Source organism: Charadrius vociferus, unplaced genomic scaffold (genome assembly GCF_000708025.1).
Source record: "Charadrius vociferus isolate BGI_N301 unplaced genomic scaffold, ASM70802v2 scaffold655, whole genome shotgun sequence".
In the NCBI taxonomy this organism is placed as follows: domain Eukaryota; kingdom Metazoa; phylum Chordata; class Aves; order Charadriiformes; family Charadriidae; genus Charadrius; species Charadrius vociferus.
The window spans coordinates 2,236,328-2,260,332 of record NW_009648330.1 but is presented as its reverse complement, the minus strand read 5'-3'; the positions used below and the strand labels follow the sequence as shown (position 1 = coordinate 2,260,332).

Genomic DNA, 24,005 nt, shown 5'->3' with positions numbered 1-24,005 from the left:
TTAAATACTGCCTTCCGCAAGACTTTTCTAAAAATCGCTCTTTAGTCAGCTACTTGGTTGATTCTGCTACTTATAGTCCTAATTTCACAACACTACAGACTGTAACCAGAGCAATATTTTTCAAGGACTTTGTCTGTCATCATGCATATGGTGTTATTCTACTGATCTATTCCCTGGAGAAATAACAAAGCACCTGGATTTCTAATTACCACTACACCAACCTAATGAGTGACCAGTAATGCAAACTGTTCCCTGCTATTTGTAAAACAACCTCCTTCAACTTAAAGACATCGAGTCATGCTTTCACCTTTCTATACATTCTAACTGTATTAGAAATATAGTTGCAAATATGACCATTGCTCTAATTAGTGTATAGAGGACTAGAAGTTAAATGCATCATGCCAACACATTTTGTATCTTGATTAGGATTAAGTCAGAGTTCAGTAGATAATTCATTCTCACAGGCTAACATTTCATGCTGCTCTATAAGCAGTTGTAGCCTTCTGCCCACTCCCTCTAGATGTAGTTTAAGATCAAAGCTGATTCAACTGTCAGGTTTGCTCAGGTGATTTTTTTTTTTTTATTTTTGAGAAAGTTGCATTCTACATGCAATTCATTAATACAAAAACATTTATTCAGCAAATTGTGGCAGGACAGCTGGACAGAAATGGAAACCAGAGATTAATGTTAATTTTTTTAAGCAGGTGAAAGGAAATCATCCTTGTTGTACATCTATTCCATGAGGTTTCAGCCTGTTTTCATTAATAAAGGCAGCAACAAATTCAAAGTCATCTATTTTTTTTAGAAAACATTGATCTCCTATCAACTTTATGCCTGTGCTGCCCTTGGCACATAATTTTGAAGAGGTCAGTTACTTTCAACTACAAAGGCTTTCCAAGAGACATCAATACATACAGCCTCAGTTTCTTACTCAGAAAAAAAAAAAATACTGAAGTTTCCCCATATAGATTTTTAAGCTGATGAATCCAGCCATTTTTCTAAAGATGGCACTTTTTTTAAAGCACCAAACTAGAATTGTCACTGTTCTTAAGTAATTGCTTTTCATTCTTTAAGGCAAATAATTTTTCTTCTCAAAGGACAGTAACAGCCCTTAATGATGTTGAACTTCCCCTCCCTTTAATTAATTCTCTCTTCAAAAGAGCTCAAGACACTTCTGGTTCCTCTGAAGTAAGTTCCTGTATACACTAAATTAAGACATTCTGATTTTTAAAAAAACCCTCCCATTAACTAATGGACACATTAAGGAAAGACAAAGTAGTGAATCCATCAAACAACAAAAATAAATATTGAATTATTAATCCTTGGCTGAAGAATTTCTAGGCCAAGACTCATGACTCATCTTTTTCAGTGAAATATTTTGTGACGTAGAAGTGCTATTTTACTACAGTTTTGGTAACACCTTACATTATATTCTACTATAAATTAACCCCTTCAGCCGTTAGTTTTCCAGCATTATTTCTTACATTCATTTCAACCACTTTAGATCTTTTCTTTTTCAGGAAACAGATGCAGGAACCTTTGGATTGAAAGGGCAGAAGATTGATTTAGAACAAATCAATAAAATAAATGGTAACCAGTTGTCAGAACTGGACATTATTCCCCAGAGTTTATACGGAACTGAAAAAATGAATTGCCAGATCATTAACTGTGACATGCAGAATGCCATTTAAATCAACCACAGGATTAACAGGGTGGAAAGAATAAAGAGCGGCATGAGTTTACAAAAACAGTTGCAAGGAATGCATGAAATTTAAGTACAAAAATCTGATCTCTGCATAGATAAATTGCAGGATTATAGTGAAGCAGAGAATTACTAAGCACAGATAGGATAAAGGAGAGTCTATGAGGCTTCTGTGGAGGCAAGTAATGCACAGCCTCTCTCTCTTTAAACATATTTTTAAGGAGCTGGCAAGAAGGTGAATAAAGGACATCCTGTTAACAATGCATTTCGATTTCTACAAACCTTTCAATAAGGTTTATCATCTAGGCTATCTCGGGATACGATAAAAGGTTATCTGATTAAGTCTGAAGGGCAGAATAAAGACTGCTTTCACAATAAAGAGCCAGAATTATTAGAGGTTACCTTTGCTGGAATCTGTATCACTCAATATATTCATAAATGATCTAGAAATAGCAGAATGGAAAAGAGGTTTTGGATTATTTGGTGTACCCAAAATTAAAACTGACTCCAGACAGCTGCAGAAAAATTTTATCATCCTGTATGACTTGGGATAAAGAGGCACATCTAGTTCAGTGTTGGTAAATGCAGAACAACGTACACAGGAAAAGATGGCCTAATTATGAATAATGGTGGGGTCTAAATTAACTCCATCTGCCCAGAAGAGATAGAGTCATTTTGAATAGCTACACAAAACACATTCTCAAATTGACAAAGGATTAAAAGAATAGAAAACAAAACATTACAATCTTTGTCTTAATCCCAGTCCACCTATATCTTGAAAACATTTTTGAATTGTAGCTCCTCACTTAAAAGTGAACTGGAAAAAGATTGCGGCAAGTTAACAAAGCTTCTCTAGATTAAATATTATATGAATTGGCAGAAGAGTTACAAAGGAGGGATATAATAAAAACCGATCTAATCATGACAAGCATGGTAAAAGCAAATAGTGAAGGATCATTCCTTTCTCTTATTACAGAAACTCAAAGGCCATTAGCTTTGAGGTAGGTATTTTAAAACAAAGGCAAGTATCTTCCTCTTACAACACCGAAACTGTGGAACTTCACGTCACAGAGTGTTGTGGAGATAAAAAGTATAATTACCTATTTAAGGTAATTCAAACAAATTCATGGAGTAAAAATCCATCAAAATTTATTAAATACATTGATGTAAATACTAGGTATGTTTCTACAGGCCAAGGCAGTCAGAAAATAAGAGTATGTTACTGCATCTTTTTCATTCTTGCATTCTTTCAGTGCCTGCTACTGGCTGCTATGAGAGTAGATATACAGCTAGTTGAACTGCAAGTACTATCTTCACAATAAAGAAGTATTTAAAAGTGACAGGGTTGGTTCAGATTCTCTAATTATTCCTTTCTCCTCTCTACCTCAAACTCTGACACAGTTATTATATGTTAATTTCTTTTTCCAGATAGAATTCATCTCTGCATATTTATGCCTCCACAAGAGCTATGTGATGTCTGAGAAGTTGACCAGGCTTTTGCCCTCATGTTCTTGGATTGAATGAGTTATTTAATGAGCATATTTAGATCTGGACCCTTCAGGAGATGATCTTATGGTCAGCCATTGTCACTGAAAAGAAATACCAGAAAGAACTCAAAATATTTTCTATACTGGCTCACTACAGTTTTCCATCCCATTCTGTTTAGAAACCCTGAGTCAGCACCTGGAATACCTTGGGCTCTGTGGAGATGACATAGAAGCTGAAGATCAGATCCTTGAAAGTCTGAATGGGATTCTCCTGGCTCTTACTGAAGATAGCTAAGTATCGCTTCAGATCACTATTTAACCACTTGCACAGTCCAAAAGCGTTCACTGGATGTTTTTGTCTGTTGTGATAATCTGTATTACAAGGAGCGATCGCTGCTGGAACTGTAGCTGTCCTTAGCCTCTTTTGTTGTTTTCCTTTCTCTTTGTATACTCACAAATTTATCTGTCAGCAGATAAAACTACTGGTCACTAAAGCACCTGAAGCTGCAGAGAAATTCCAAATGAAACATTCTACTTACTACAAAACAAATTCCTAGGATTAAACTGGGGTGATCTTATCGGGTTAGGAATTTCAAAAGTAGTTCTTAGTCTTCTTACAAGAAAGCCTTTAAGGTCTCTGCACATTCTCCTGATGCGACATAAACATGTGTTTATTTGAATCCCCTGGCAGACAGTGACTTACTACCTTAAGGACAATTAGCCATATTTTTGACAAAAAAAAAGGCTAAGGGAATTGACTGTTCTAATTGCTAGTCTAATAAAAGATGTTGTGCCTACCTACAAAGCTAATTGCTAGGCCATACCTCAGGAATAGAACCTTAATCCCTGACTTCCCATGCCTTATGCAAGCATCCTTTTACAGTCAGAGAAGATGAAACTGCTTTCCTCTTTGCTTTGCCACTTGTGCTTCAATTCAGCATGAAGCAGAATAATCAGCTGGAACTAGACTTGCTGCAAGTCAAGCAGATGACTATTCCTATATATTTAAGGCTGAGACACTCTAAGTAGCTTGTTAAATCAGAACCTTGGGTCCCACAGATAACCACTCAAAACTCTAGGAAACAAAACAACATGTAAATAAACAGTTGCAAACCTACTGCGCATATTGTTAACATTCTTATCATTACAGAGCAGAGATCCTTCAGCCTACTTAGAGAAAGTGGGATCTTCCTAACTTTGGGAAAAATCCTGAAGGGCAATCCACGATGCGCAGTGAAAGCAGCCCAGGTGCTTTCAGAGATAGCCAAGAATGGTATGTTTTACTAAAGTGTTACTACAAGGCATGTTACAGCACATTAGGTGTATGTTTCCACTCTTGTTTTGTTTCATGGCTACCAGCTATTCGTCTTCCAGTTGGAATTGGTTTATTTTAACAAGGCAAAAAAACCCACAAGTCCCTCTCCTTTACCTACACAGAGGAAATGAAGCAGCCATGCATTGAGGCAGATTTAGTTCCAACTTTGATACCTTTGCTGGAGAGCACAGACCAAGAAATGTTGCTTCATGCTGGGAGGGCTATTGGCCGTATCTGCTATGATAATCGTAAGTATTGGCTTGAGAGAATCCTATTTTCCCTAGCTGTAAGGTATTATTTTATAAGGCATTGTAACCTGTAACTTTTTTTCTTTTTTTTTTTTTGAGACCTGAGCACACAATGCACTTCAGCCTCCAGTTAGATGTACAGTTCACACAGCTCACAGACACCAGGCTGAATGCATTCCAAACTCCTCCTAAACTCTGGGTTTCCCCCTATATTTTTGACTTAAAGGTGACACATCTTTGTCAGAACTGCTCTGCAACTACAAGAGTAGCAGAGCCTCATACATATCTTAATCAATTTTGCAGAACTGCCTTGGGCTCAAATACCGAATGTCTTTGTCTTCTTCCAAATTAGTAACAGCATCTATAAAGCAAAGCACTTCTTAAATATGTGTGTCAAAAAAAACAACTCTAAAAACTAAAAAAAAAGGTCTTCTCCAAGGACCATTCCTTGCATATAGGAGATCTCTGTGCTCCAGATTTTTCCATAAAGCCAGTATACTAGCTTGCCTGCTGGTCTCACAAATTAAATATTTATTGCATACTGGAGGTAATATGGAACTTTTCACCCAGTATCTTCTATCCATTTCCCTCTGCCTTCAACCTACCTTCTCTCATCTTTTTAGTGTGGACCTCTGTAGCTTTATCTAGAAAGCTATGGGTTTGCCTCCCTGCACTGTTCCTATGAAAGCTGAGCACAATAGCATCTATACCTGGTATAGATTCTACTAGCCCCCCGCAAATTAGAGGTATTTGCCAAGGAACACCACATAGTAGTTCAAAAAAACTTCCCCATATGATTAAATGCAAGACTCATGCAACTACTGTACACCAGCATTACTACAGCATATGGCCATACTGCAAAATCTGCTTCACTTCTGTCAGCACACAGGCCCAGAACTCGCTTTAGAAGCCGCACTAGTAATAAGGAAGCTCATGCAATTGTCCTTATATATTTTCACAGTGACTTAATTCCTCAAGTCAAAGTAGAGCCAGGAGGTTTAGCAGAACTGTCCTGAACCTGCGTTGCCCAAACACACGCAATTGGCCTGAACCCACAGCACAAAAGCTGTGCAAGTTCTAACAGCATGAGAAAGAACCAGATTATCTTCCTGCAAAGCATCTCAGTTGGACTCTTTTTACTAATTTAATCACCTTTAACTCCTATGCTTACTATTACCAGGGAATCTCCAGGAAGAGCTGGTGAAGGTAGGAGTCATCACGTCACTAGTCCGAATACTAACTGATTATGCAGAGAGTGAACCACTTGTCCATGTTGATCTATTGGCCTTATGCAATCTTGCAGAACTTGGTAAGTAAAAGATTTTGTATCTTGGAGTAAAGTATCATCTTCACACTATCCCTGCCTTTCCATGTACATGAAGAAACACCCACAGGTTTGGGTGGTTTTTTTGTTTTTTTGTTTTTTTTTTTTGGGGGGGGGGTTGGGGGTGTGTGGTTTTGTTGGGTTATTTGGGTGTTGTGTGTGTGTTTGGGGGGAGCTTTGTTTGGTTGGTTTGGGTTTTGCTTTTTAAACATTACTGGTACCTAATCAAGGAATGGCTACAGTAGCTGTACTGGAGAAGTAAATACCCTTTCCTGGAGTATCAGCAATTGCTGGTACTATATAAAAATAATTAAGATTTAATAGACAGCTTTTGACCCAGAAAAAAGTATGGAGAGCATTGACTTCATGTGGTAAATTGGCAGTTTCAACTAGTTCAGATATGGGACAATTAATACTCCTTTATTACACATTTATTTCTATATAATAATTAAGTTTATATACATTAATGAAACAGCGTCCCTTTTCATTTAGAAAATTTTCAAACCAAAGGCATCTCCACTGATTTAAAATACACCTGCCCTACTTTACACAAATTGTAAGTAGTGATGGAAGAAAAACACCAAGTAGAAAAAAAAAAATATTACCAAAAATATTACCACACTTTGTATATGGTCCGACTACAATTTGATCTACTGTTCCCTGCATTTAGTGGAGAGGCAGGGAAGTGGTTATGGTATCACACTGTCACATCATCCTCTAGTGAGATTTGTCCTTCAGATATTTCCTATATTACTTTAATACCATATTCCATGCAAATGTGTTTTATGTCAGACAGCAGCAAGCTTTAAAAAAAATTGATCTTTTTTAACATACATTTTGTAGATGTTCAGGATCCCAGCAAGACTAGAACCATCTAATCAAGGCAAACTGGCAGGTGCCAATTTTATATATTAAATAATCATACTACAGATGGATTTATAAGAGTCAGTGGAATTAAGCGAAGATTAATTTGGCAGCTATTATAAGGTCATAGCTACAGGAATTACACAAAAATACCATTAAAGAAAGAAGGGGGAAGAAAGGATGGAGTAGAGTTTTGCTGTCTCAGTGCTGTCAAAGGGGCAGAAGCATCTATAAAAACTGAAAAGGGATTCAAAAACAAAGTCGCGTCTAATCACTTCAAGTTATAGGGAGATATGCTTTTAACATTTAATCAGATAAAGAAACATTCAAAATCCTGACTTTATCATATACACAGATACAGCTAAGGAAGCTCTAAGCAAGACAAAGGTTGCTGAACAGATGGTGAAGCAACTGAGAAGAGCAGAGAACCATGAGAGGTTAGAAATTGTCTTTGAGGTCCTGCAAGCACTTGCAGAAAATGGTAAGGCTCCTTTCAGCTTGGCAGAATGAGGGGAGACGGTGTACTGGTACTCAGCTTAAGCTCTGGGTTCTGAGTTTGCCATGGGATCCTACTAAAGGAACGAGCAATCCCTTCAGTGGAAGTAAGCCACAAGAACATATAAATCCTGGCCTGAGCAAGGCTTAGAAGCTTAATAGGTGAGGCAATAAAGAAAGGAGGGAGAGCAGTATTCAGCTCCGTTTTGGCAGATCCGTAAGATAGGTGAATAGGAGTTTTAATCTACATGGTGTGTAACAGGAAAGCAGACTAGTCAGATTGTATTTTATAAAAAAAAAAAAAAAAGAGAACCACATATTATAGAAGATGTCTACTCTAAGTAGTGGTGTAACAAGCACCAACAAGAATCTGCTAAAAAAAATACAGATACCTGAAACAGATTTTAAAGAAATGAAAACTCATGACTGGCAACATAAGAAATACAGAAGCTTTGCTCGTTCAGCCTTGGTGTCGTCCTAGTACCAGAATGTCTGTTACAAATAACACCAAAAAAGTACTGTACCTGAAAAAACACTGGCTAGAGTTCAAGGATTTAGCTTCCTAGTTTGAAACACTTCAACAAAGATCCAAGAATCTTTTAGTGTGCTTTTACTGTGATCTCTACAGATGCTCTGAAAGTGCAGTTGGTGGAGGCAGGCGTGCAAGAGGTGCTGTCTGAGATCCTGCTGAGGCTCCAGGGTAGTTCACAAGCTGAAGATACGTGCATTCTGAAGGCTGCATCAGATCTCATCGTCTCCCTGCTTCTTGGAGGTAAAAATGGGAATACTGACAGTCCAGACATATAAAGAAACAACATCAAAAAGTTCTCATAGCAGAGGAGTCACCATCTACACTGTTGCTTTCATTTCCTTAACAGGGACACATCTGCAACGTGTCTTATAACCCTTCAGGAAATTCTTCTAAGACACCACACTTTTTCACTTTTTGTAAGAGCCCAGTGCTCACATTGCCATGCCTCCCTTCAAGCAGATTCTATGATGGCCTAGGAGTCAGTTTAAATTTAAAGTTTATCATCAGATTAAGTTTACATGGTATTGACCTATTGATGTTTCCTCATTCACTATTCCAAATCTGTGTACGTACTTCAAACACATGGATTAACAAATTAAATGTAAGAACTTTCTTGTAACGTAAGCTCTGCATCTGTCTATCAGGAACAGACTATACACATTGCTGACCTAGATTTTTCACTAAGTCTTTAAGCTGATTTCAGAAACACCACAAAAAGGCTAAAGATCTACCAGCAACTTAGTTTAGCTGGGCCTGCTATGTTGTATTTCGGGCAATACAGATTAAACATCAAGAACTGGACACTTACACTGCATCCCACCACCCCCAATCCCAAAGCAACCAGCAATTTAAAGGTCTTAAATTATTAACTATAACAACAATCTTTAAAAGTCATAATTGATTTGAATCTCCCAAAGATAGATAGAACAGTTCACTTCAGGGCTAATTATAAATAGACACAAGATGTTCTCTATTTATCATGCCACAGATGAGTACACGCAAACGTTTTTTTGCTACGGGACGCAGATCTACCAGAATGTTGGTATTGCATCACATCCAAACCCATGCAGCTACAGAGACAGGAGCAACTGCTATCGCCAATTTTCTAAAAAAGTGGCGAGGTTGGTTACTCTATATCCTTCAAAGATGGAAAGCCACCGTTTATGAGTGGAGAGAAAAGCAAAACTATTATATTTCATTGCTCTCTGGCTCTGAAACAGTAACATTCTTGTTTTTCTGCAGACTAGAGACTTGCACACCTTTAAGTTACAGATACTAATGTTATTGAAGTAGTTTGAGGGATGCAATTGTGAAAAATGGGGTGGTCAGGTATGCAAGCTTTTGCATTTTCTGTTTTTGCCTAAATCACACATTATTAGAGGGGAGACTCTGGAAATGTTTCAGGGCAAATACATTTGTTAGAAATATAAAAAATAACAGAGTTATTGATGTTTGAGGTTTTAAATCACTTTTAGGAAGGGAGGGTTACTCAGATACATCAGGGGAAAAAATAAATCTCAAGATAAGCCTATCTTTCACACTTTCCTATTACAGAAAGCAATGAGCCTTAATACTATGCAGAGAGAAACACAGAGAGACTCTTAGAATCCTTGAGGGCATGCTGTGCTGAATCAGACAGCAGAAGATACCCCACCATGTTTTCTGTCCTTTCTCACTGATACCTACTGTACAGGGTTCAAACTCAATTAACAAAACGGAGCTTTTTCAACATTGCTGAGCTTTCTGCATTAATATGTGCTTAATTATCATAAAAAGATTCCCTCACATCTGTCTGAGTGTTTAGCTAGTCAGTCTCATCTGTCGGGGTTTTTTTAAAGCAAGCTATCATACACACATCTCTCCACACCCCCGCACCCCCCTATCTTTTCTAGACTCCCTTTCTCCCGTGTCTTATACCTTGCTCTGAATCAGCCATTGTGCATCACAGTTCTACAAAGGCCACAGAAATGCCCTTGCTGCTTTTAAATGGCTATCTTCAATTTATTCCACTGAATGGCTTGCTTTGTCACTCACTCTTCTCCCTCCATCTCCCCAACAACCCTATTATATGTTTCATGTGGAAAAAGTGAATAATCCCTTTCAGGCCCCAGGATGTGCCACTGATGTATGCACAGCCTTTAATCTAAAGAAAAAAAAAAATCCTATGGAAATCTGATCTCAGCATCAAATGACTTCTGAGGCACTGAAAAGACGACAGACAGCTTTTGCAGCTATGAAAGTGGCTGTTCCTATCAGACTTTAACTGCAAGCCATTAAATTGAAGGTTCTGCTGCTATCCAAGCAAAAATCCATAGCAGAGAGAACCAATTTGGAGCTCTATGACATTCAAAGCAAGGCAACCACTAATGGGTTCTGCCTATTCACACTTGACTACAAGAGAAAAAAAATGCTCTGCCATTCTTTGGTTTGAAAGGTGAGGGGAGGAGAGAAATTAAGTTCAATTAAGGTTAGTCTATATGAAGATCAAAGTATTTTGCCTGTAGAATTTTGTCTGGCCAAAAGAGATGGTCTGTTCCTAGAGAGCCTATTCCTTAAAGAGTGCTGGGCAATTTTCCTGATCTCCAAAGATCAGAACCAGGCAAAAGAACATCTGAAGAATGACAAGCAAAAACATCAGCTTTAGAGCATGCATTCATAAATTGATATCAAAAGATTCTTGCATGAGTAGAATTTAAACTATTTCAGACTGACAGGCTTCTTATGAAAATATCCACTTACATTTTATAAGCATTTGACAAATTCTTATTTAACATATGTAGTAATACAGAGTGATAATATGCTATTAACTGAAATCCTGAGGGTTTAAAGGAATAGTAGGCATTTGTTCAAAAGACAACATGGAGAAGTTTCTATTACTTTGGGGTAGAAATAACATTCAAATCAGCAAAGGTGTTAAAATTACCACAGCCATTTTTAAGTGGTACGTACACAAAAATTAGAAGTCCATACATCTTAGGCATGAAGTTGGTAGCATGAGAACCACCTAAAGTTACTTTTGGCCAGATTCTTCATTTGTATGAAGTCTGTACAGTACCATGGATAATTTTTCACCCCAGGTGAAGATGTGGTCTTCCTATATAGCATTCACACTGTTTTGACATGTTTTAACAAACAGCATCCACATGGTAACAGCACAGCAATTAGGAAGTGTTGACTGTTGTCAGGAATATGTTTCTTGAGGTGTAATATACTGCATAAAATAAAATACAGAAAGATATTTGCCAAATGGCATCTTCAAAACAACTCCTTCATGAAGGATGCAGACTGTAATATGCAGGGGTTTGTTTTGCTCTTTAGGAGAACACTTTCTCATTTCCTATCAAGGTGAGCTAAGTAGCTTCCGATAACAAAAGGGCTGTCACCTCTGCAGAGCAAGTTCTCAGAAAGGGAGACATACAGACACACACTGACAAAATATTGCAGAGTGTGTACTGGGCAAAATGGTAGTTCTTTGGAATGTACAAATCTGCTCTTTCACCAGCATTAAAAAGATCAGAACTCTCTAGGTCAATTCATATTTTCCTAGCTTCATATGAGTGCAACACAATTAGACGTGTTTCATAAAGTGGGTTACTCCAGAAAGCACAAAAAAACCTAGGCCTGATTCTTTCAATAATTAGTTAATGACAAATTATTTGATTGAATACAAGGAGTAACAGTAATACAAAATTACTAATCAGACTCCCCATTGCTGGAGAAGATTCCTGGTCTCACAATAGTCTCTTAAACCAGTAAAATAGCAAAATTGGAGTATTAAAGCTATCCTGTGGAGAAATGGAAAATGCCACCAGCATTCCACCAAATGTATACTGGAAAATAAAGCAGCATGGAGGAAGAAATTGACTAGAGAACACATGGTTTTGAATTTGACAGTGACTGTCCCTAGAAAGCGCTCTCAAGCTAAGCTTTACTAGACGATGTTTCAGCATCAGTTCACAAGTGGCTGATGTCCACTTATCTCTAGAGAGCTGAAGGTTGTAAAAAAACAATGCAAAAGCTACAGTCTCAATCTATCAAGACACAAATACAGTGAACGCAAAGACTCCCTGATTTCTCAGTGTGAATGATTAATTTCTATCATGGTGTTTAACTCTCTTACCTGCCTGGCCTTCCTTCTTTCTTCAGATGGCAACTGTGTACGAATGGTACAGCTGGGAGTCATACATCAGCTTCTAGATCTTTTGGAGAAACATGTAGAGAGTGGGGATGTCTCTGTTCAACATGCTGCACTCAGTGCACTTCGAAACCTCGCTATACCAGGTACACAGTTTGAAGACAACTGACTTACTGTGATTCTTTGTAAAGATGGGTCATTTAATGGAGATCTATGCAGCTCCATAGTCACCAATTCCAGTCCCTTGTATTCTGAGGGGCAATTGACCTTTTTCCCCCGCTGCAGAGACATATATATTTGAGTAATTCATCAGGACTTCTCATCTACATAGAGGATCTAAATATAATACAGTGTGATCTCATTGCCAGCTGCTGAAATGCTTTCATATTAACAGCATATAGCAAGTTCAAGATAAAAATGCAGAACAGAGTTTATAGCTTCAAATACGGAGTATGGGGTGGAGCTATCCCATCACAGCTAGTGGGGATTTCATAAATCTGTTCCTCTTCTATAAAGCCAAGATTCATTGTCAATTCGGCCTTTGTAACACACTTAAGAACTACAATACTTACAAGGGGCATATAAGGAAGATGGGGACGGATTTTTTTAGAAGGGCCTGTTGCAACAGGACAAGGGGTAACGGTTTTAAACTAAAAGAGGGCAGATTTAGACTAGATATAAGGAAGACATTCTTTGCAATGAGTGTGGTGAAACCCTGGCACAGGTTGCCCAGAGAGGTGGTAGATGCTCCATCCCTGGAAACATTCAGGGTCAGGTTGGACGGGGCTCTGAGCAACCTGATCTAGTTGAAGATGTCTCTGCTCATTGCAGGGGAGGTTGGACTAGATGACCTTCAAAGATCCCTTCCAACCCAAACCATTCTATGATTCTATTCCTGTGATCTTTTGTTAATACACATCAGAAAGTTGTGCTGCTTCTCATCTCAGATTTACTGCTTCCACGTGAAAGTGCAATTCAGGCCAAAAATGTTTTGCTAGAGACCTAACACTACAGTACCCTGCAATGCAGTGCTTACACTGCTGTACGGTACTCCAGAGAAGAGCATGACACCAACGCTACTTTCTGAAAATAAAAGAACTTGAAGTTGTCTGCCAATTTTATTATGTAAGCTAGCAAGCATGCTTGGTTTAACAGTTTTATACATAATCAGTGTATAAAACCAGTGAGTCCAGAATATACTAATTGCTACTTTGCCTCCACTACTTGCTTTTAAAGCCTGATACACCCTCATTTCTCCTTGCAGATAGCTCTCTTCAGAGCTTCACATATTTCTTTCAACTTATTTTTCATATGCTCTTAAGTAACTTATTTATAGTTTGCCTTATAGTGTTGTCACACTTTCTGGATCCTAATAGACAGCCATGTCTGTCTATTTAGTATTTTAATAAACACATTCCACACCATAAGCCTCTCACTGCTTCTATGTATATTTTATTTCTGTGAAGAGATTGTCTACCACCATCCACATCAGCAGAGGCCTGTGCAAACTGCTTTTCGACACTAAGAGTATGCAGTATTTCAACCATGCATGCCAGCTACCTTACATCAGTAACAGCCTAACCGAGCTATTAGCAGATAATCATAGAATCATGAAAAATCATGAAGAGCCATCCAGCTGAAATTAGGAAAGTAACTTAGTAGGCAAAATGTAACTATCTTTATTAGAATGAAAAGGTGGATTTTTTTTGGTATAAGCCTTGGGGTGTCCCATGCTTAGTTCTCATTGACTTCACTCCTGCAATACGTACAATAGGATTTAATGATTACAAGCATCAAAGATACCGATTAATCTCATTTGAAAGATAGAAATTTTGATGTCGTTTCCCTTGACAACAAGCAGAGATGACATTTTAACTCACAACAGAACCCATTCCTCAACAAATACCAAGGTCCACTTTTTGCAGTGCGAAGCCCAAGCATTCCTTGAGAGTAACCTTAACAAAGCAATGAACATGCTGATCTTGCAAAGATTACAGGGTCTAAAACTCCAGAAAAACATGGCGCAACCTACAGCTTCACCCCTATACTACTGCCTGCCATGCACAGAACCAGTAGATCTTAATTTTCTTTACAGCTGAACTTTAAAAGCTCAAACAAAATATCAATGTATCAGTACAGAGTCTATTTTAGTTATCTGTTCTAGTCTATTACAAACCATTTTAGATCTTTCTAAGTGTGTGGGCAATGCATAGCACTTTAAATGCTACTCCTACACTGTGCTTTTCGTCATCAATTTGTAAAAATATCAGAATATGAAAGCTGTAAGACATTCCTTCACAATAATACATTACTTCCAGAAATACAAGTTGTATCACTTTCAACAAGATAGTCTGCTGGGAAAAAAAAAGACTGAGTGTAAATCCAAATAAATCATAAAATAAAAATGAATTAAATATGGGCCAACACTTGCAAATGGCACAGGGGAATTCTTCAAATCAAGTAGTGATCTTAAAAGACAACAGGTGCTTATAAAAGAATTAGAAAAAAGTCATTATCCTCTACGGAGCACAACAGAGTCTGTCTGTGCCACTGAAAAACAAGGACATTAAGAGCAAATTACTTAAGCGTCTGCTTCTCAGTTTGCCCAACAGAGGAAGGGATAGAACAGGTTTCCCCCATATTTCACTGTCCTGTCAATCTCCATGCCCTCAAAAAAAGCCATGCAAAGATGGGAAGAAATTTGCCCTGGAGAAAGTAGCTTTTGGTAGCACAGTCAAGCAGCATTAGCAATCTTTCCAGACAAGCTTCTGATTATTACCAGGGATTACTGCACTAATGACTGGAGCAGAGGTGCAAGAATTATGAGAAGAAAGCATAGAAACAAAGGCACGAACAACAGGGGATTAGTGAGCTCAAATACAAGAAAATTTATTCTGAAGAAATATGGCTATGTAAATCACTTCTGCCACCCAGTTCAGTTAAGATGAGCAAGCGTAGGAAAGGCTTGCTCATGTGAGCAGGCAAATGGATGCATAATCTATGACAACTAGAAAAAGGAAGAGAAACAACAATGCTGTGTTTATCCTCTTATGTACTTCATTCTGGGTAAAGCCGAGATCAAAGGTAACCAAAATATCATAACAGCAATTCCTCGGAAGTTTCTAGCTCAAAAGAGAAGGTTAAACAGTTGGGTAGCCCTTACTTAATTTCTGAGTGCTCTAACAAGTTGGACCTTTTGTTAAGAGCAATACAGAGCATAAAATTCAGAACAGTTATGTCATATCTATATTTTCAGATGCTTGTGCGGTTACTGAGCTTCACACCAACATCTTTTCCTTCCTCCCCCCACCCCCCTTTTTAGTTGTTAACAAGGTCCAAATGCTGGAGGAAGGTGTGGCAGAACGGATTCAGGCACTTCTAAGGTCAGAGATGCCGCCCGTGCAGTTTAAACTTCTTGGAACACTACGGATGTTAACAGATGGTCAAGGTAGGGACTTACTAATCGTTACTGATGTCAACTATACATCCCCCTCCCCCTGCAAGACAACGGATGTGCAAAGAGACTACAGGCTACGTGTCCTGCTAACCTAATTCCACTCAACCTGGAGAGGTTCCAAGAGAGGTGATTTCTGGAGGCTGCAAGCCTTCCATACTGACCCAGTCAGCCTCAGAGGTAGATGAGAAACAAACCAAATGGAGGAATCCACAGTAGTCAGTGAGAAATGGCAAAGGCCTAGAAGGAAGATATTTTCCACTAGAGATACACCAACAAGGCATGAGTATGAGAGAAAAGTGTCAGGCTAAGGATTTATAGTGCTAAATCACAGGGAAGCAAAGCAACAGAAGAACTGGAGAATATAAAGGATCAAAGGGAGCTGGGGTGGAGAGAGGCAGCAGAAATGAGTTTCTACCAGGCGCCCCAGCCTCTCTATCCACAGTCGGGTTTATCTTGCTGGTGTGGCTCAAATGTTGACTTTACTTTGCATGTTGAAATAAGGGATTATCTACTTGCACTTCATTCAGTTTTACACACAGGTGGGTATGCAAAAGCAACAAGATCACTCTGTGCATATAGCTGCATTTTGAGAAACACACACAACGTCCAAATGACATCAAGATCTACTACAATATCTTAATTTATCCTTAGACTTATCTAGCTTCTTAACAGAGTATAACACAAACGTTCTAATTCTTTCATATCACTAGAGCAGCTGCTCTAGAACATTAATCATTATAGGACACCTTGATGTGCAAGAATAACAAGAAATAGGTCAAAAACAGAATCAGAAGAGTTATTACCATTTTGCAGTGGGAACTGACAGCTGGAGTGGAAAAATTACAATCAAATTCATAAGTTATATGGAAGGGGAAAAAACTCTCACTCTCCTACATCCCATGCTGCGCTCATTTACACCACTGCAGACCTCACTTTGATATGGCAGCTGCTTGCATCATTTTTCAGATGATTATGCATAATATAAAATTTAGATCTAGCACTCAATTATTTGCACTGATCCAAATCCAGTAAAAAGCTGCTTTCACTTATCTTTCACTATGGTAGGAAATGGACATCGTAAGATATACAAAAATTTAGCCTCTTCTTCCTCTCAGGCTTTGAAGGAATTCGTTAAAAGGTTATCTGAAGTTTGTCTGAATTGTGACAGGGAAGATCATTTAGCTTTTAAAATTGAGACATCATCATAACAGATCTAAATGACCTTTTTTCTTCTTACTTAGTGCTATTTACCAGCCCTTGTATGAAGTCAGAATTTGGCACAAAATGGTACAACTTCTGAATCTGAAACAATACAAATATCAAAGGGTCAAGTAGGAAAAAAAAAAAAAAATGTAGATTATTCAATGTTTACCCATTCCTGCCTATAAGCACACAATTCTCCCACCTTTAATTACTTTCTATCCTGTTTACCCATGAGCTAACGTTGCCCTTAATTAACTCAGCCTGAAACTCTTATGAATACACATCTACTAAGAAGTCCACACTAAATTAGTTAATTGCATTATCTCGTATCAAATCATTACTCTGACAATCACTGGGCATGCTGAGGCCTGCAGAGTAGAAGAGGTTGGTTTCTTTCTATCTATAGAAAACTGCAGTCAGAGGTGTCAGCTTCATTACACTAAAGAGATGTTAACATTAACTCCTGTTTTTTCCACTGCTTTGCTTCAGAGGAGCAGAAGGATTTGTGCACTTCAACAGCTCAACTGAAAGTTCAATAAGACACACAATTTAGTCAAATGAGGCGTTTTGTAAGTTAAAAGGTCCTCCTGTTCCTGTTAAGAATAACTAAATGGCTTTATCTCAAAGAGCTCTATTGCTGGTAGATACCAGGAAGTCCCTGTCAAACTGGGTCAAGACACCTCCTTTGAACAAACCTCTTAAACAGGTTCTGTTCACCACCCCCTTACCGCTTTCAGCTTTCTGTTCTAAACTGGATTACCATGATCTCCTCAGACTAACATGTAACATATGACCTAGAAACAAAAGCCCTGCTGTTACAGGAGGTAATATGCAGCTGGTTGTGCAACAAGTAACCCTTACCTCAAAACAAACACATTCAACTAGGCTAGAAGTTCCCACATTCCTTTTGGTATTCTATTTGGATTATTCCTTAGTGTACTGGACAAACAAAAAAAAGGAAGCGTCCGTCATTCCTCATCTCCTTCCCCAAAATAGAAAGACTATAGATTGACTTACAATTTCTCCAAAATATCCAGAGTAATCATGTGGTTTATTGACACTGGCCTTCTGCTACATGCTCTATTTGACCCTTTCCAGAATATCTCTAAACAAATGCAACACAGAGAAAGGACAGGTAAAGAAACAGGAGCAAAGTGATGCCCCTATCAGCCAAACCTATCCCTTCTGTTCCAGATGTTCTTTCTCAAGCCTTTGCTTCAGCAAAGCTCCAAGAGACAAACTTCTCAGTATCTTAAAACCATGAAGATTTTCCCCCACATTATTCCCCTTTCTGAATTTGCTTCCAAAGGAACAGGGATCTCCCTGGTTACCTTCTTTTAGGCCTGGAACTATTTTAAAGGACTGGAAAAGGAGAAAGATTGGAAAAAGCCCACAGACCCTTTATAGTCCTTCTTAGGCAAAGTACACTTCCCATGAAGGCCTTTACCACATCTTTCCTTCTTTAGAGCACACAATACACATTTCATGCTTATCTGCCCTGGTCCTCCAAAATCAAGGGGTGGTGGGCAGGCGTCGCACAGGACTCAAGATGACCAAAATGAAGTCAACAAGAAAACCCCTTAATTATAAATAACTACACAAGACTCTTAATTTTGAATTGAATCTTATAACCACAGCATATATTTGCAAATAGAAAATCCTACACCAAAAGTGAGCACCTGTTAAGTGACTACTCTTGCTTCTCAGTCACTACCTCCGGTGCCCAGTTGGAAATGCATGCATTTATATCCTCAGTTCATGACCAACTGAAACATGTGGAAACAGCCGTTTCGCAGTTAATAAAAAAGCTCTTCTGTGCTCGAAGTCAAATAGGTGAGCACTCAATTCCTACAAAAAGTCAGCTTAAGTTGTGCACATTACTACTTTCTTATCTTTCTGCTGGTACCCTTCACTTAGAAGAAAATTCCAGTTGAACCAAGATGTAGAGTTTCAAAGCCTTAAGTATTGAACCGAATCAACTAACTGAAATTACTGAAGCAGGATGTTCTCAGGGCTGAACCCCTGCTTAACATATCTGGTAGAGTATTTCACAGTCCTCAGCACCCTTACATCTGCATTTTTCCTTTGCTTAGGAAATCACTTTCCACCAGTTATTCACTTTTGATCCACAGCACATTAAGATGTGCTATTAAACTGCAATAAGACTCACGTGGAATCATGTGTTAGACTGATGCAATATTGAGAGAGCATGAGTAAAGTTCCTTTTGCTGCTGAACTTCTAAGAGCTTTGGGAGTAGTCTCCCTTAGTGGCAACAAGCCTTAAACCACAGCATATCATTAGAGTTCCACTTCTTAGGAAAAGTTATCTATTGAAGTTTTTTCCAAACGTCAACTACACAAATTAATACTTTTAGGAAGCCTTAAGATAGGGTTCCTGAAACACAGGGGAAGGTAAATTAAAAGGCTCCTCCAAGCTCTGGGGGAAGTTCTGATGATGCCTAATGCACAGTTCAACACACATTCTAAAGACTTGAGACGTGCAATTACAGATATGCTGCAATTCTGTACTAAGACTTGGCTTCCCACATTCTACCAACGGTAATTATCACCATTACTGAGAGCACTGAAACAGCAAGAACAGACTCTGAAGAGGCCATGATTACATTTGTGCAGGGCTCAAAGAGCAAGTGCAAGAAACCAAACGGGAAAGGGACAGTCCTCATGAAGATTTCAGTACAGCAACAGAATATTTGCTTTCAAAGATATGAAGCTGCTCATTTTAAGCCCTGCTCCAACAGCCTCTTAAAGAGGATAGGTCTATCAGAACTGCTTGCTTTATTCTTTACCTCCAGATTTGCCCTAACACATCTGGCATTCCTCAGGCAAAGATTTCCAAAATCCCTTAAGAGCCCAATGCTTTAGTGACAGCTTCTTAACAGATGCTGAGCTCAGTCCTTTGGTCCTGGCTACTTCTACATTCACATTTCTGTGACAGAAAGACTGAGAGGTCTGATTTTGAATGTCTCCTGATGTGTTTTCTCTTCAGCTGATGCAGCTGAAATCTTGGGCCAAGACCCCATGCTGCTCAACAGACTCGTGCAATGGTGCAATGCTAATGACCACACCGGCGTTCATGGAGAAGCAAATCGGCTGCTAGCATCGATCTTGCGTCACAACAGATCCCAAGTATGAGAGCTATTGGTCTGATATGTTTCTACTTTATCCTTTTCAAATACTTTTAAAACTTGTCGAGATAGTTAAGGGTTAAGCATTAAACAGCACATACAGCTTTATCATTACAAAAGTCCACAGTAAAATCCCCTCTAGGCTGCCTCAATACCACTAAGGGGAAGGTGAGCAGGAAAGCAGTACTCTCCATACCCACAGACGCTGCACAGAAATGAGAAACATGGTTACTTACTGTCACTTGTCAACTTTTACCCTGCTTAAGTAAGGTTTGACAAACGGTAAGTAGGTAAAGCTTTTCTATTTCCATAAATATTAGTTTCAAATTTCAAATTAAAATGGCAAAGATAACCCAGACCCGTCCTGAACGTCAGTCGTCCAGGAGTTCCAAAGAGCCCACTTATCTACCTAGTGATGGATGAATCTGGCATGATCTGTATCTGCTGGCATATTAGGACAGGTTTCTGTTTCTTGTAAATCATGCTATTATACACAGGCATCCCAACCATGCTTTAAGTTTGTGGTTGTGCTTAAAAAAGTAGATACTATCTGCACATGCTTCAATAAAGTAAAACTAATCTTGAAATGAAAAATTGGAATAAGGTCAAACGAAAACTCTTAAGACAAAATATACCTATTTTTATCTTATAGATATGCATACACATAATTGTAAGTATTGATATTCCAAGTAAATTAGACCAGCCCTCAACAGAAATGTATTGTCAGTACCAAAAGAAATGTTATCTCTGGTCTTCAGGTATCATCCATTTGCATTGCAGCAGGCAAATCACTTCCATCTATTCAGAGGCTGAAGAGTTCAACCTCATTTCTCTCCTCATTCTACTTTATTCACAAGTCAGATTTCCATCTGTGATATTTTACCGTTGCTTTAACAGGAAGTGGTCAAAGCCATTCAGGAGGCACAAGGAGTGAAGCATCTGGTTTCCATGACAACAAGTGAACATGCTGCCATGCAGAATGAGGCTCTGAATGCCTTGGCAATAGCATCTGCAATTGATCTAGGTATTTTTCTCCTAAAAGGATTTATCTGTGCAAGATCCTCATTAAGAAACATTGTCATGCTGTTAATTCTACATAACGCGTAAGAAAAATCATGTTTCTTGTCTAGATTTAGCTCTTCAGCATCAAATAAAGGAGGTCAGCCATCCAGAAGATCACAAAAGCAATAGGCTTCAGGAATTGCTTCAAGATTCTTTGTTTAGGGTAGAGCCGACTGATCAGGTTGTGTGAACAGGCAAAAGCTGTTGCATAGCATGGTATGATGCTAGAAACCTAGAGAAAAAAAAACACAAAAGGCAAGCAAAGGTGATGAAGACTAGAGAAAGAGATAAGGAAGTCTAAATGAAGCCAAAACTTAGGGACAAATTAGGGACTTGAACGGTCAATGAAGACTACAAATGGAGGAAATAATCTTCAGAAAACAGACATTTGAATGCAGGAGAGAATAAAGCAGAAGCACAGACAAAAGGGCTTTGTAGAAGCTGCAACTGAAACAAGCAAGAAAACTATAAAGGCTCGAACTACATTTACTGAGCTAATTTTGAGAGAGATTGAGTATAATTTTTTCGGGTTTTTCCTGTATGACTGATCACATTTGAAAATGGGTCTCAATTTATCACAATAAAGACAGTCATCACAGAAATCTACACACATCAAAAGATACATTAAAATGAAATAGTTGACATGAAATTTGGAATTTGCTATACCAAGGAAGACAGTAAAGAGCCATTTTACTCCTCGGTCCACCATTAAGGCTCTCGAACTCAATTGGGTAACCAATGTGAATCAATATTTCTAGCACTGATCACTGCAAATTTTAATCTATTATGAGGTTATTTTATACAATCTATAGTATACAGGTTCTGTCTTCCAGAATGAGGCCAGTGAAGAAACACTGTACAGAAAATACAGAAGTCCTCCAGTACAGAAAACAGATGCCCAAGACATGCCTGTATAGCCAATCTGAAATGAAGCCAGTCAGGAACTTTACATTTAAAAAGCAAGCATGTTAACTTTCTGGTTTCTTTTCAGGTAACAGCTCAGGTATTTGTATACTTATTTTTCAGAAACCCTTGAAGAATCTTTTAAGGAATCACAGCTAGTTCAAAGCTTACACAAACTCCTACAAGACGATAATACAAGTCCCGAGGTGAAATATAATTCAATGGGTCTTTTGTGCAGTCTTCTTAATTCAGGTAACTTCATTTTAAGTTGTCTGTGATGAAAGGATGGATATTTGCAAGGAAAACACAAGTGTTTTCTATTATTGAAATGCGCTGCTTGCGATGTTGCAGTCAGTGAGTAGTAAAGGATATTAAAGAGGTTCATTCTTTATTGATCACCAAAAATCCCAGTCAAGTAGCTTCTTTCTTTATGAAAAGTTGATTAAACCATCAGTTGAATGAAAAAAAGAAAGGCTTTATTCCAGTGAGTCAGTGGCATAATCAAGTCCTGAAATAGCAAAATTAGAGCCTTGGAATAACAGCATCTTTGTCCAAATTCACCATGCACAGATGTCTGGCAGTCCCACGTCCTGTATGTACCACAGCATTTTTGTGTTCAAAGAAATAAAGAGTCTGTATCATTTTTCACAGCCAGGCATACATTTGTTCTGCCTATGCTGTAAGCAAACCAGAAGCTGAGATAAAAGAGCAATTTTAGCAATGCTGCCTTTGCACAGCAACATTTAATAAAACATATGAAGGATACAATTTCAGCTTCTCTCACTCTATGGTTAGGGAAGACTTGAAATGCTTCAAGCAAGATCAGACTCATCCTGGATGTGTGGCACTAACTGAAAACCACCACCTTGAAACCAGGAGTCCAAAGATCTCGTGCCAGTTTCTCACATCTTAATATATAAATCATATAAATTGAAAATAATGATTGTGTGCAGACAAGGATCTGCCACAAGGGGAGCTGCCTTTCAAATCCTGGAGCCACTCTATATTAGCAAACAAGCTGGATTTTGCAGTATACTCTATTTTTTTTCCCTGTAACCACACAGATATTGGAATAGAGATAAGAATTTGCATCCTTCAGTGCTACTACAGAGCATTGACACAACAGATACGATCTACAAGACTTCTTTTCCAGAGGTGTATACGCTCGGCACTTTACAGACTAACTGTAATACTAGGAGTTGAGTCTTACTAACATGAAAGGCTAACGAAAAGCATACAGGCAAAAGAGTGCTGGAACTTGTCCTGTATTACATTTTCAAAGCGCTTTTCTTCTGTTCAACCAGTTCTTGGAAGTCAAACAGTAGAAAAAAAAAAAATCTTAACCTGTTCAACACTTTCAGTGGCTGAAAGGGTATCTATTGAGAGAAATTTATTTAAATTAAAGCAGCTCATTGTTTAAAATGTACTCCCAAGTACTCCAAACTTTTATCTTTCAACAATTATTGGGAGCCACTTTGCCATGGCATGTCACTAAAAGTCAGCATTTCATCTCCCATTCAGGTGATCTGAGACAAGAAATAGAAGAGGACAAGATCAAAGAAACCCTCGAACAACTCTGCAGTCACAGTAATGCAAATGTTGTCAAGGAAGCTGTCACAACATTACAGGTTTTGAAAGGAGAGACACCCCACTAAGTCTCCCTTCTTCCCTATAGCAACCCTGCACTGCTGCTGAGGCAAATGCAATAAAACACCAGCTTTGCCAACCCTACCTTGCATTTGTCATGCTGCCGTATAACCAACACTACTGAAGTGCAGGTACAGCTCCTGCTTTTAAAGCTCTATGTACATACAAAAAAAAAAAAAACCAAACCAAACCCCCCGCCCTTATTTCTCATCTATTTGGCCTAGAGATACTTGCAACACTGCTGCTTTTCACTGAGCGACTAACACACAGCAGTAGGAATAAGGCCTGTCAAGCAAGTTGTCTTAGAAAACATCACGACAAGCATCAGGCAGTTCTGCAATACATTTTTAGGTTGCTTGGTATTGTCAAATCAGGATATCACTTGCAACTTTTTCTTATATCAATGGGACTTTAAAATCACTACCAAAAAAACCTAAAGCTTATATCATATAACCTGAAACAACAGAGTTTTTAGGTTAGATGAG

The 24,005-nt window shown here is 38.4% G+C and overlaps 1 protein-coding gene across 1 annotated transcript; it reads left to right on the top strand.

Moving 5' to 3' along the window:
* Positions 1-1,520: 1,520 nt before the first annotated feature.
* LOC104286042 (rap1 GTPase-GDP dissociation stimulator 1-like) lies at positions 1,521-23,598 on the top strand (the record flags this gene model as incomplete). The annotated part of the gene is made up of 13 exons (XM_009884580.1): positions 1,521-1,590; positions 3,369-3,479; positions 4,340-4,462; positions 4,627-4,752; positions 5,933-6,061; positions 7,296-7,421; positions 8,064-8,207; positions 12,114-12,248; positions 15,425-15,550; positions 19,770-19,909; positions 20,806-20,932; positions 21,997-22,125; positions 23,395-23,598. Coding segments are annotated over 13 exons (1,620 nt in total), but the record flags the coding sequence as incomplete, so codon positions are not given.
* Between the last annotated feature and the right edge of the window lie 407 nt (positions 23,599-24,005).